Raw genomic sequence first — 14,154 nt, forward strand, 5'->3', positions numbered from 1 at the left:
ACAGATGAATTCCCAAACCACATTGTAATTATTATTTGCATCAAGCACGAACGGATTTTTCCATACGTGACTCAACCTATTGCTATCCGTGGTCGGAGCTTACGGAACTTATCTCGTTGGACGTCTGGCTCCCTTTCGAGCGAGCAAGTGCAAGACAAAACTGAGCCATATATAAACAGGGCATTCGGCATAGAGACTTTTCAAAGCACACTGGACTCTCTAATTCCAGTAGACACATCCGATCTCTTTCCAACATGACTCCCCCAATTGCCATCCTCGGTGCAGGCCCAAGTGGCCTAACACTAGGCCGACTCCTACAAGTTGCCAACATCCCTTTCGTCATCTTCGAGCAAGACGAATCAGCAATTGCCGCGGCCACTGTGGCCACCGGGCGAGGCGGCGCGCTCGACATTCATGCTGACTCCGGCCAGATCGCTCTCAAGGAAGCTGGCTTATTGGACCAATTTAAATCGATCGCGCGCTACGATGCGACAATCACGGTTGCTAATGCAAAGGGTAAAGTTTACCTCAAGGTCGAGCACGAGGGTGGTGATAACGACAAGCCGGAGATCGACCGCAGGGATTTAAGAGCTCTCTTAGTAAACTCTATTCCAGCGAACAGGGTCCAATGGGGCTTCAAGGTTCAGAGTGTGCAAAAAGAGACCGATGGGTCGATGTCCATCCACTTTCAAGATGGAAGGATTGAATCGGGTTTTAAACTCGTAGTCGGGGCGGACGGGATGTGGTCTAAGGTTAGAAGTCTGGTGAGTTGCCTGAACATGCTTTTCCGAGAACCACTATTAACCCATAACAATGAACAGGTGACATCTGCCAAGCCCCAATACTCGGGCATATATTACTTGACGACGGCTATCCAACCCGAGAGTCCTTTCCACTCCTCTGTTGTGTCGCTAGCCGGAAATGGTCTCTATATGGCTATTGGCGATGGGAAGCAAATTGTCATATTGAAACTAGGTGATGGTTCATATTACATTGGCTTTGGCCTACGCCTTCCGGAAAATTGGAGCTCGGAGCAAGCTGCTCTTATCAAGGACTCCTCAGCGCTCCGGCAATGGCTGCTGAGTGATGGCTTCGCCGACTGGCCGGAGGCCCATACGGACGTGATTCGACACAGTGACGGAGACTTTTATGTTTGGCCTCTATACGCTATGCCGACGGAATCACTTTCGTGGCAAACTGTTCCTGGGGTTACATTGATAGGAGATGCTGCGCACGTAACGTAAGATACATTACCCTATCCTCCCTCCTAGCCGACAAGTGCCTCCGGCTGACTGGTGGGCTCGGTAGAACACCATTTGTCGGGGAAGGCGTTAACTGTGCCTTGTACGACAGCCTCCGGCTAGCCCAACAAATCATCAAGCACGGACTGGATGATCTCCATCGTGCAGTGTCAGAGTACGAGGCATCAATGCTTCCTCGTGGGATTGATCTCATCGAGAGAAGTACGAAGAGTGGGGAACTTTACTTTGCGTCGGATGCACCTAAAGGTTGGCTCAAGACCTTTGCTGGGATTGACATTGCGTGAAGATGCTCTAGGAGTTGGATGTTCGTTAGGAAGTAGCCCATACTTGTAGCAACTAGAGATTATTTAACCTACCTACTCTGGGAATCAACACTACTCAATATGCATTTTAGTGTATTTGACCTTAGTTTCATCATTTAGAATGATTTGCCGGTCAACTTGTAAGGTTGGTGGCTGTAACTTTTGCTCTCCGTAGTGCAATGCTAGATATGAACTTGGGTACGTGACCCGTGGTCGGGAGGAGGTGTACAAGCGAAGAAGCAATGCAGTTGTGGAGAACCAGGCAGAGCCGTAGAAAGTGCATTAAAGGCTCGAAGGGCCAGAAACAGGTAACCTTAACATAACGATGCGCGGGAAGGCTTTGGTAAGTTAGTCGCAAAACTATTACGCAGGTAAATAACCATCCTGCAGGGCTTAGCACAAGACGTTAGCATAATAACACAATAGGACTTGAGAGGCGTTATTGACTAATGTGATCTTTGCTAGGTTCTTCAATCTTAAACAAAAGCTACGAACTTATGAATATTACTTAGCTATATATCTAATCTGCTAATTAAGCAGAACGCTACAGAAACGGAAGCAAGTTTAGCGAGGCAGAACAGGAACATAACGTAAGTGAATGTACGATACAGAATTATTAGATTTCGAGGGGTAGGCATGGAAAAGCCGCTCCACTAATAATGGTGTAGCAGTCAGCACAAATAACAGGAGTAAAGACTTTCCTCCAACCTACGGCAAAAGAGTTCTAACGATACTAACTGTTTCCTTGATTTTAGGAACAATGCGGCGGAGCCCGCCCTTCAGCCTCCCTTTCAAAATTCCCAATAAGCATGGTGTAAGTGGCTTGGTTCCATATTCTATATTTGCATCATACGGACTCCTCAAGCCTTTGTTTCATGTCCCACAACAAGCCAGGGAGAAGAATCAAATGTCCGTACGTGCAGAAATGGAGCTTCTGAGCAGGGCTGAGAGGCTGCATCAGGTTTGTCGATCTTTTCTTGGCCATGATTAATCACAGGTTAGGCTTAGCGTTGGTGGCCTGAAAGAATGGTTGGCGGTATGATTGGCCAGTTTTACTGAAGCCACGTCAATGGAGTGAATTTACCGCTTTGGGGTGTAGTGGTTCTTGAAGAGAAGGTTTTTGGGTATATAAGAATGCGCCGAAGCAGTCCAGAAGGGATGGTCTATAGACAAGCTCGAACTACATTTTGATATCTCTTCGATCACACCGTGAGATTTTTTTTCATTTGGTCCTCAAGGAGTAGTACTACGAGACATGTCCAACGGAAAGCCTGGTATGTATTCTGCGACTTCTCATCAGATATTGCTAACAGTTTTAGTTGACGGGAGCGTCTATATATACGCTCCGAATAAGATTGCCCCAGTTTTCTTCGTGGTTGCATTTGCGACTTCAGGACTCTTCCATCTCTGGCAATGTTTGTATGTATCAGCAGTTTTTGCGATCATGAATAATGAAACCTGACGATTTATCATGCTAGTCATTACCGATGCTTCAAAGTAACATCCTACCATTGGATTTGCTGCCTCTTCTTTGTTGTCGGCTTCATAACGCGGGAGTATGGCGCGTTTAACTACGAAAACCTTCCTGTGTACATCGCCAGCCAAACATTCATCTACATGTCTCCGTAAGCATACACATCCTCCCAGCATTCTATTTACTCATGGGGAACTCACAGGCCCCTTCTTGAGCTCGCAAACTACCACGTCCTCGGCCGCCTCCTATACTATATACCCTACTTCGCACCACTCCACCCAGGCCGTGTCCTCACCACCTTCGGTTCCCTGTCCACGCTCGTTGAAGTTACGAACGCAATCGGCATATCCTACATCGCTAACACCTCGCTGCCTGAGAATCTCACCAAGCTCGGGCATATCTTAATGAAGACCTCACTTATCCTCCAGCTCATCGTCATCGCGCTTTTCGTTGTGCTTGCAACTATGACGCACCGTCGCTGCCTCAAAGCCCGCTACGGCAGCCGCGGTGTCGAGGACCTACTTCTAACACTGTACGTCAGTACAGGCATTATCTTCATCCGCACCATCTACCGCACCGTGGAGCACTTCGCATTCTTAGACATCCGCACCGGCCCTACATTCGACCCAGCCAAACTCAGTCCCATCTTGCGATATGAGTGGCTCTTCTATGTCTTCGAAGCAAGCGTCATGCTCGTCAATGAAGTGTGGTGGAATATGAGACATCCGAGGAGGTATCTTCCGCAGGATTATCGCGTTTATCTTGCACAGGATGGACAGACTGAGATTCAGGGCCCGGGTTGGGATGACGAAAGGTCGTGGGCTATGACGTTTTTCGATCCGTTTGGCATGATGGGTAAAGGGAAAGGGAAGGATAAGGAGAAACGTAAGGAGTTTTGGGAGATTAATGGGTTTGATAATGGACAATCTGGGATGGAGGTCTGAGATGATGGAATTACGTAGAGGATGTCTTATTTTTGTACAACAGAACATTGTGACGAGTGTATGAATAGAAAGTCGTCATTGCATTTGATTGTTGCTACACTCAGATCCTTAGGCGAGCATAGCTGCAAGCAAATTCATAACCCTTCCGAGCGTCTTCAGCAGGCACCAATTGTATAAGTCATCGACAGTCTAGTAGCGAAAACTTAAAATTGAGATGAAAGGGCTGCCAAGCTTTTGCATCCGGTCGAGTTTCAACCCAATCCCGATTATAGCAGCCGATGAAGACCATAAACTCGCCACGCTTACGGCCGGTCGGTCGTCCCGATAAGCTGTAACACAAAGGAACTGTCAATCCTTTGATACCTTCTCCCAGGACAAAGCGGCGAGTTTAGAGTCATCTTGTGCGGTTTTCAGACGTCAGCCGCGCCGAGCAAGGCTGAGTACACAGCCACCTTTGCCACTTTCCCGACGGAAAAGGAAAATACCACGCAGACACAATCCGCCCCCAAAACCGGACAACTCATACTCGCGTATATACATGCAAAGTTGCATGGGAAAGACACTCATGACATCCTGCATATGCTACTCTTTATCCAAAAATGGGCGACCTCGTAATTCTTCCCGGCAAAGGGAGTGAGGAGGCTAGTGTGCACGCGGAGAGCGGCCCGAGGCGACAATGCTGGGAGTGTGTACGTCGGCGACTCGTGTGTGATTATGGGAAGCCGTCATGCAAGAAGTGCGAGAAGGCTGGCGTAGACTGCCCTGGGTATAGTGAAAAGAAGCCCCTCAAATGGGTAGCCCCCGGGAAGGTGACTTCCCGAACCCGACGGCGGAAAAGTCCTCCTAGGAAGAAAGAGAATCCGACCAAAGAGCAGACGCATGATATCAAGCTTCTAGAAATTGCCGGCAAAACGTGTGTAGAATCGATCTCTGCTGCAATGTTGAGGGTCGATGAAACGAGTGCGATCGTTCACGCGATACACTACTGTAAGTCATTCATTTCTCTAAGGACAAGAATACTAGTCTAACTTGGAGGCTACCAGACAACACCCAGGTCTTCAACGATATGATGCCTGTCAGTAAAATGGCTCCAAACAGCCCGTATTTAGTATTCATCCCTCTTGAGATGGTCCACTACTATTCCGACTGCATGCGCAATATTATGGTCTGTATTGCCATTGGTCACGCCATCCACCGTCTCCCACGGCCATCCAATAACTGCGCACTCACATATGCCTGGTCACGTCTCTACCACTACCGAGGCCTAGCAATCCAAGAATTGAGCCAGGCAATCGGCAATGAAACGAAACGGACTAAGTTGCAAACCTTTGGTGGAATTTTCATGCTCATGGTTGCAGAGGTATGTTGTGGCTTTGGTTTGGGGGAGAGTTCTAGAGGTTTCGTACAGAGTTTTGCTGACGTCAGCATAGTTACGGCATTTGTCTTCAGATTGGCGACATCATTTTGAAGGAACGATGCAGTTGATACAGATTCGTGGTGGGCTGCGGAGGTTCCTCGACGATGCGCCCACCATGAAGTGGTGCGTTCTTTACTTCATAATGTAAGTCCACTTGCCGCTATAATATGTTTTCATATCATCCAAAATCTCAGGTATACTCACTTTGGCAAAACTCTAGTGTCGCCGTTCTCGGAAACACGACAAGCCCGTCTTCAGACCAAATCCCGACATCAATACGTGGGTTCGTCGAACTGATAGCTGAGTTGTACCCGGAAGGATTCTATCCAACCGTCCTCTGTCCCCCTCCTTTATTCCTCCACATCATCGCCATCAGCCATCTCCGAGACGAAGCTTCGACCGCATTGTTCATTGACAAATCCATGCAATCCGCAGCCGAAGAACTTCTAAGACAAATCAACACCTTCTCTCCAGAAGAATATGCCGCCACCCAAGACTTCGGGCAGGAAGAGTGGCTTCTTTTATCCCGCATCTATCAGTCTGCAGTAGCGTTATACTGTATTTCATCACTCCAAAGTCTCTTCGTCCTTCCCTTCACCCCCCAATTACGAATCGCACGGACTGCACATAAGACCTCCCTCTTCACCCTTCTCAAGAAGGCAATGGCGTCTCCAGTGACGAAAATATGTATGCTATGGCCGTTAATCGTGGCAGGGGTAGAAGCCAGAGATGCTAGTCTAGATGTAAAGTTGTGTATAGGCCATGGATTAGAGGAAATGAGTTGGCAGCAGGGAACTACGATGCCGTTGTATGGCCTTCAGGTTTTAAAGAATTTCTGGGACAGTGGGAAAACGGAATGGGACGAGTGTTTCCATAAACCATTTGCTTTCGTTATATAAGCGACTGGTGAGTTGCACCGCTGGCAAGCATAGGTGGCTGATGTTTCCTTTCCTTCAGGTGCGTAGTACGTCACCAAACCCTCTCAATTAAACTCATTATTCTCTGTTTGTGATGGCTTAACACGCCTGATTGGCTATAAACGACCTCCGAACGCGTCTTGTTGTCCCCCTACGATAGCCTAGAAGAGCAATGGAAAGATCATCACTGTCAATTCTGGAGAAAAATACGAAAAGGTGTTGATTTGCCGGCTTTCCCGCATGTGAATTTCTTGTCAAGAATGCCGAAGAAGCCTGTTCAACCCGCAGACCCTGTTGCAAGTGATAAAATGTCAACCTCCTACCAAGCAGAGCAGAAAATTATATATAGGCGGATAAAATGTATGTGCAACAGACCCGTCTTCCTCTGTCATCGTTAACTACCCCGCGCTACCAGATCTACATCAAGAAGATACTGCAGATGCCGCGAATTATTCAGGCCTCCGAATGGTTGAGTGTAATCACCGCTATATCTCTGACGAGATAGCATCAGCATATGCGGGTCATAGCCTAGGCTTTTACGATAAGACAACGAGAAGAGACGTACAAAGCAAGAGCTTGATCTTCTAGTACGCCAGACACTACTAGTTAAGCACACCGAAGCTGCCTACCTTCACTTGGCAAAGTCATGCGCGAAGCGTACGGCGTACGCTGGCGCAACCTGTATATAACAGCTTCCATTGAACTGGGGGGCGCTGGGTCTCCGAGGATGATAATGACACAAGAAATACGATCGTTTCCGCTGCCTCCAAAAGTGATCACAGTCATAGTGACTAGTAGTCCTAGAAGTGTCAATATTTCTGGCACACAGAAAGTCATCAAAGTTGCTGTGGAGGATCTGGGCTTCGAGGTTGATATGTTAAACTCTAGCCCTAACTTCATCGCCGCTAGAGGGGCTGGATTAGCTTGATGGGCCTTATCACTGACCAAACAAGCATACCTCTGATGTGGGGCCCTGGTTCTTTGTCATTGGATGGAAATCTCATCGGAGGTGTTCTACCGCACGTGTTTGCTGCGTTACACGTGACGTAGCGTCTCACCCGATTTGAGTTTTTGCTTTGCACTGATTACTGATTGGAACTAGCGGTTTCCTCATTAAGACTGGCGCATCTCTGCATGGTATATATCCACCTCGGAGCCACTCCAGCTCCTCAAACCTTACACAATCGCTCCATCTACCTAGTCTAGCTCTCGCTACCTTCGACCCCTCACATATATATACCCTCTATCCATCATCTCTAACCGTGTGAGTGTTTCAGCAGGGAGACTCCCTGCTTTTAGGCAAGTGCGCCCAACATTAAGAAATATATGAAGCTTTTGGGAGCGCCAATCTCATGAGGACTGAGGTGAATGCTAAAAGGAGTGTACCTAGGGGTCTACTGAGGTAATGGAGGAAACTGGGCAGTATGTAACAAGGGCGAGCCGCAGTGGTGGGTGGATACGAGCAGATGGAGCTCTCCGGGCTGAATAACTGCAAACAATATAGCCAACGATGCTAAATCTGTCGCTAACCCATGTGTCTTTTCCGCGCTCGCTTTATCTTCCCCTGCTTTCATCTGCTTTCATCTTCGACATGGTCCAGTGCTATTATTATGTCTACGCTATTACATTTATAGTTGAAGGGTACCTTGAATGGTCCATATCATTTCACTAGGACTTAAAACACCCATTGCGAATACTTGCGATGGCATTTCAGTGACCAACCTACACTTCAGATAAACGCAATTAGAACAAGAGCTGCATGCAAAATCCCCAATATGTTATTAAATCGTAGGGGTAATTTCTTGATTAGTGTTGAGGAGCGCTGTGAGCCTGTAGCCTAGTAACGCTTCCTCTTTGCCAGAGTTGGCAACAATCAAGTTAATTAAGTTAGGGTGAATTGCTTAATTAATTAACAGATCTAGCATGTTTTAATTAACTTAATTAACTTAATAGCACAAATAAAGCTTAACTTAATTAACTTAATTAACTTAATTAATAGATTACATAGTAAATTAACTACTATATATCTTATAGATAGTCTCTAGGTCTTTAGGAGAGATAGTGTTACTACGTGGACTTTTTACTAACTTTGTAGGCTTTAAGCTAAGGCGCTTCTAACTACATAGGCTTTGTAGAGCAGAGAGGAGGTCTGCCTTTATGCAGAGACGCCTTATTTCTAGTAAATTACCTAGCTTAGAAAAGGTCCTCTTATAATTAGTAGCTACTATAAGAATGCTAAGAATTATAAGGGTAAAGTATAATAAAATAAAGTACTTATTAGCCTTTTTTATTTAGTACAGAATTAGGTTACATGTAAATAGGGACTTTTTTAGTATAAGTAACTTAATTATCTAGCGCTTAAACTTATTATAGTAATAAGTTAAGCAGGTGTTGTTACTTTATAAAGTAGCTCTTATAAAATCTAACTAGCTTCTAGCTAGCTCTGTACATGCCTTCTTTAGTAGAGGCTCTAGAGTACTAATAAGAGAGGCAGCGTCTTTAAACTCTACTTATAAGTGTTAAAAGCTAAAGTAGCAGTTGTCTAGCTAGCCTTTATATATGTAAAGTTTTTTATAAAGCTTCTTATTATAATTAAAAGGCACTACTTACACTTTATCTATGTAACTTTTTATGTGTAGGTAGAGATAGTAGGCAGTGTAATAAGCTAAAGTGTCTTTTAACTTATATATATAATTAATAATCTTAATATAAGCTATATTATAAGTAGCTTAAATGTAGTTCTTTAGAGTGTTAACATTATTAAAGTTAATGTTATTATACTAAAAGAGCATCTTGTTAAGGGTAGTTACAAGCTAATTAAGTGTAAAAAGCACCTCCTAGATAGCGCCTAACATGCTAGCTACGCCCCTGCTTTTTATACAGGTAGTAGCCTTTTTAAAAGGCTGTAGAATTTTTTAGTACTTTATAATTATTACTTAATTCTTAGCAAAGAGGCTATCTTTTTTAATAAACTAGCACTTTTTAAGATTACTAAGTTAAAAGCATTAATAAAAGCTTTAGTAATAATATTTAATAAGCTTATAGCTAATATACTTATTAAAAGGCATGTAAAGCTTAAGTGTGTGTATAAAATAGTTATAATAAAAGTTTTACTTTATTTTTACTAGTTTAATAATTTTTAGTGTTTTAACCTTATAATCTAGCTCTAATTAAGTGTTGTAAGTTATCTAGCACTATTTAAGAAGCTAGCAGGCTTGCGGCGTATAGATAGAGGCTGTCACGATTGTGCACGAGTAAGGTTATAGAGCTTTACAGAGGTCTAGTTTAATTACTACGTGAGGTATCATAGTAGGTACAAGATGTTGTGTGAGGAATAGAAAGGTTTAGAAGGAAATTAGTAATTAAATACTTAGCTTAAAAGTCTAAGCACTTTAGGTATAAATTAAGCCTATTCTAAGTTTAGTTAGTGTTAAGGTAGTTTATGCTTAAGTTTATGTCTATGTTATGTTATATTTATGTTAGACATGCACTAATAATACTCTAGTACATGTCTAATACAGTTATGTCTAGGATCTAGGGAGGATGCTGTAACAGTACCTCTCCCCTTATTAGGAAGAGAATCTTTTACATTAGTAGTTCTAGCATTAAGTTATCTTTATTAGAGTATAAGTTTAGTTTAGATAGGTATTAAGTGTAAAATTAGGTTACTATAAAGTTCTTTTATAAAGCTTTTATAAGTTCCTATAACAGTTTATTATATCTAGTCTATTTTATAAGGTATTTATAAATACATTTCTTTTTATTAAACTAGATCTGTTTAATGTCTTCTATAACATATTCTAGTTTATTATTTATAATAATAGGTTTAAGTAGCAGGTTTAGCTATCTAGGTAAATAGTTAGATTTAGAGGCTACTTAGCGCAGCAATAATACATAGAACATAGGGTGTATCTTTATGCTGTTAGGTAGAATTAATTAGTAAGTATGTAATAAAACTATATAAGCTACTATAAAAAGGCTAAAGTTTTTTTAATTAAGTTTCTTTAATTATTAGTTTATTTAGATATTTCTAGTGTCTAGCTAGACCTTCTTGCTAGCTGCATACATAGGGGCAAGAGTTTAGAATTAGTTTATATACTCTTATTAAAAAGCTTAAGCCTATGTAAGCTTTTTATAAACATATTTAAATATATTTTAGATTTTATTAATAAATCTATTTACATCTATTACTTATATAAATTAATAAGTTAGTTAGGGGGTATTTAAAAGTAGTTTAAATTTTATTTAAAGGTAGTATCTATAGTTTACTAAAAACAGAGATACTTATGTTAATTTAAATATTATGTTATTAGCTTTAAACTATACTATAGCTAACTATTTTACCTAGTTATCTTACTAGTAGTTTATATACACTTATAGGACTTATTTTATTATAGTGTTTATATTTTTAGTCTAGCTATTAGTCTCTAAGTAAAAAGCTATAAATAAATAAAAAATAATTTAAAGCTATTTATAAAGTTTATTCTAGAAGGCTAAGACAAACTGTGTACCTCTGTCTAATATAATTATGTTAGGTAGGCTATAGTAAACTTATACATATTAGTAGAATAACTAGGCTATATTAAAGGTAGTTATAAAGAAACATAGTATTAAGTATTAATACTTAGTTAAGTAATTAATAACTACTATAATATTTATATATCTTTTAGATAAGAGTAGGTTTATAATAAAATTAATTAATATATTTTTCTAAGCTTATTTAGAGATTAGAAGCAGTTTAAGTAGGCTATTATACTTTTTTTAAAAGGCTTTTACTTTATAGTAAGTATAGCAACATAATACGTATTAGCGTACAGTATAGAACATGCAGGGCTAGTAGTACTCTCTCTGTAGTAGGTTAAGAGTCTTTCCTCTGCCTAGGTGTTCTCTAATAAGTAAGTTATGTATAATTTAAAGTAGTTTAATTCTTAGTTTATTAAAATTAAAAATTATAAGTTAGTTACAGTAATATAGCTTACTATTTTAGTTTTTATAGTTAGCTAGTGTTACCTTTTTTAACTAACTAGTGCTGTTTTAAAGTAAGTTTAAAGTTTCTTAGATAAATTTATTATTTAAATACTTATTAGTAATAATTTAATTAATTATTTAATTTATTTTATTTAAGTTAAGGTCTAAAAATAGCTTAAGTTAAAGTAAAGTTTAGTGTTAAGCCTTTTACACTTCTTTTTAAGCAAGGACATCTTAGAATTGCCTTATAAAGGCATCTAGTTTTCCTCTGTTTTAACTAGAATAATAAGTAATCTTAAAATTAAAATAAAATAGGTATTTAAACTAATAAGCTTATTAGTAGCTAAGTTATTTTATAGTTATAAAGTACTATAAGTTCTTATAGTTAAATAAAACCTATATTAGATGCGCTGCACCTTCTAGTTTAAGTTGCTATTATTTAAAGTAGCATACTATAGCAAGTAATTTTTTATTATAGATCTTATAATTACCTTCTATAAGACTTATTCTTTTTAAGAAATATGTAATAGGCCTAATAGTCTTATCTAGCTTAGTCTAGAAGAGAACTTCTACTACTATGTAGTCTAAGGCATTAGCTTCTATAAGTATTAGTAGTTTAAAGTTAAAGTAGTAAAGTATTAAAGCTTTAGTAAAAGCTTTCTTTAGCTAGTTAAAGGACTATTAGTAATTTAAGTTAAAGTTAAATTAAATTTTTTTTTTAGTAAGTGTAATTATAAAGCTTACTTACTATAAAAAGTTATTAATAAATTATTAGTAGAAGTTAGTAAATTTTATAAAAGCTTAAACATCTTTTACATTCTTTAAGTATTACTAATCTAGCATAGTCTAAACCTTAATAGGGTCTATTTAGATGCTATCTATAAAGATTATATATTTTAAATATGTAACCTTTAATTAGTAAAACTTGCATTTATCTATGTTAAGTTGCAAACCTGCTTCTTTTATAGCCTTTAGCACTAAGCGTATATGCTATTTATGCTCTAAAAGGCTATTACTGTAGATTAAAATGTTGTTAATATACATAGTGTAAAACACATCTAAGTAGAGTTAGAGTAAGTTGTTTATAAAATGTTAAAAAGTACTAGGCGTGTTAGCTAAGCTAAAGAGCATTACTAGGTACTTAAATAGTTTATATTAGGTCTAAAACACTATTAGCTACTTATTACCTTTTACTATTTTTAGCTTATTAAAAGTAGCAATAATATCTAACTTTATAAAATACTTTACTTTACTTAGTTAGCTTAAAGTTTTTTATAAAAAAAAATTAAGTATTAGTTTTTAATAATAATAGTATTTAGTCTTTAGTAGTTAACATAAAATTAAAGCTTACCTCTAAGTTTCTTTATAAATAGTATAAGTAACACTACTAGTAAAAAGCTAGCTTAAATAAACTTTTTTTTTAAGTTTTTATTAAAGTATTTTTAAAGCACTTTTAATTTATTTAGTAACATCTTATATAGTAGCCTATAACTAGGTTATTTACTAGGCTTAAAAGTTATCTAGTAATTATATAAACATTATATTAAAAGCTTATTAAACTTATCTTAAAAAAAAATATGTAATAAGTTATAGTAGTCTTAAAGGACTATTATTTTTAAGTTAGTGTGTTTTTAAGAAGCTAAAGCTTAGTCTATATTAGAAATTATAACTACATAGATTTTATAATCTAGTTATTAAGCTAAAGTTATAAATAAAGTAAGTTCTATATAGTAAATGTCTATCTACTATTTAAGTCTTAGTTTATGTTTAAATTAAGTAAGTAAAAATTTTTTAAAGGCTTTTTTTTTTTAAGTTTAAGTAGTTATTAAATTATTTTATATAGCTTATTTTAGTAAAAGGCCTAGCTTATTAGCCTTACTTAGGTAGTTCTTTTTTAAGTTATTAAAAAGTAAGTCTAAAAACCTTTTATATTAAGTGCTACTTAGGTGTTGTTTAGGTGTAAGTGTAAGCATATATCTTAGCATTAAGAAAAGTTAAAGTTTAAAACTTACTCTTAGTAATTAAAAGCAACTTTATACTAATACAGCTATAGTTATTTTAGAATTAAGTTATAACATTCTATATTTATTACATAGAGCTTAATCTGCTTCTTATAGTGTTAGTAAGTAATTAAAATAGTTATAGTATAAAAAATAAAACCTTTTTTAAGTTATTTTCTATTAAATCTAGTTAAGTAAATTATTTAAGTAAGTAGTGTTAATTAAAGATTTAGTTTACATGCTAGTTTTTTATTAATATAACCTATGCTATTTACTTTTAAGTTAATAAAAGCTTATATTAAGGCTAATATAGTTTTTTATTATAAATATATAAAAATATTAACTTAGTACTTCTAGTTATTAGTAGAGGACTTAGCTTATAAGTTAGTAAAGATCTAGTATTAAATTAGTTCTAGAGAGTAACTTAGCCCTAGAACAAGCCTTTTTATAGGCTTTTACTACTATAGCTGCAGCTATGTTAAAAGTAGTAAAGAGGATTAAAGCTTAAATATAAGTTAAAGCCTTTATAAAAATAAAATTAGAATAGTAAAAATTTTTAATAAATGCTAGCAGCGCTACTTACATAGACTTAAAAAAAAAGAATAAAGTAGTTTTAAAAAATATAACTATGCTTACTACACTTAAAGTATTAACTTTTTTTTTTATAATTTTTACACTTTCTAAAACTAACTAAAGCATAATTTAAATTAATTTTTATTATATTAAAGTTTTTATTTGCAACTACGCTAGTTTAGAGGCGTATTAGGGCTTGTACAGGGAGGAACCTTATGTTATTATTATAGGTAGTAATTAAGTTTACATATGTGTTAAGGTTATTTAGAAGGGGTTCTTCTACTATAGCGCGTTACA

At 37.9% G+C, this 14,154-nt stretch overlaps 3 protein-coding genes across 3 annotated transcripts; all 3 read left to right on the forward strand.

Moving 5' to 3' along the window:
• Positions 1 to 254: 254 nt before the first annotated feature.
• BDR25DRAFT_287601 (putative monooxygenase) lies at positions 255 to 1,589 on the forward strand (the record flags this gene model as incomplete). The annotated part of the gene is made up of 3 exons (XM_033688339.1): positions 255 to 764; positions 822 to 1,240; positions 1,309 to 1,589. 3 exons carry the CDS (start codon positions 255 to 257, stop codon positions 1,544 to 1,546), a joined length of 1,167 nt encoding a protein of 388 aa, XP_033546858.1. The 3' UTR covers positions 1,547 to 1,589.
• Positions 1,590 to 2,819: 1,230 nt separating this feature from the next.
• On the forward strand, positions 2,820 to 3,982 carry BDR25DRAFT_334542 (uncharacterized protein; the record flags this gene model as incomplete). Its single annotated transcript, XM_033692943.1, has 4 exons — positions 2,820 to 2,838; positions 2,884 to 2,983; positions 3,043 to 3,189; positions 3,241 to 3,982. 4 exons carry the CDS (start codon positions 2,820 to 2,822, stop codon positions 3,980 to 3,982), a joined length of 1,008 nt encoding a protein of 335 aa, XP_033546859.1.
• Positions 3,983 to 4,521: 539 nt separating this feature from the next.
• BDR25DRAFT_262571 (uncharacterized protein) lies at positions 4,522 to 6,516 on the forward strand. Its single transcript, XM_033686773.1, has 4 exons — positions 4,522 to 4,969; positions 5,026 to 5,342; positions 5,413 to 5,543; positions 5,620 to 6,516. The coding sequence occupies exons 1-4, from the start codon at positions 4,582 to 4,584 to the stop codon at positions 6,296 to 6,298; spliced, it is 1,515 nt and encodes a 504-aa protein (XP_033546860.1). The 5' UTR covers positions 4,522 to 4,581; the 3' UTR covers positions 6,299 to 6,516.
• Positions 6,517 to 14,154: the final 7,638 nt, after the last annotated feature.

This window comes from Lindgomyces ingoldianus (genome assembly GCF_010093535.1).
Source record: "Lindgomyces ingoldianus strain ATCC 200398 unplaced genomic scaffold BDR25scaffold_18, whole genome shotgun sequence".
Taxonomy (NCBI): Eukaryota; Fungi; Ascomycota; class Dothideomycetes; order Pleosporales; family Lindgomycetaceae; genus Lindgomyces; species Lindgomyces ingoldianus.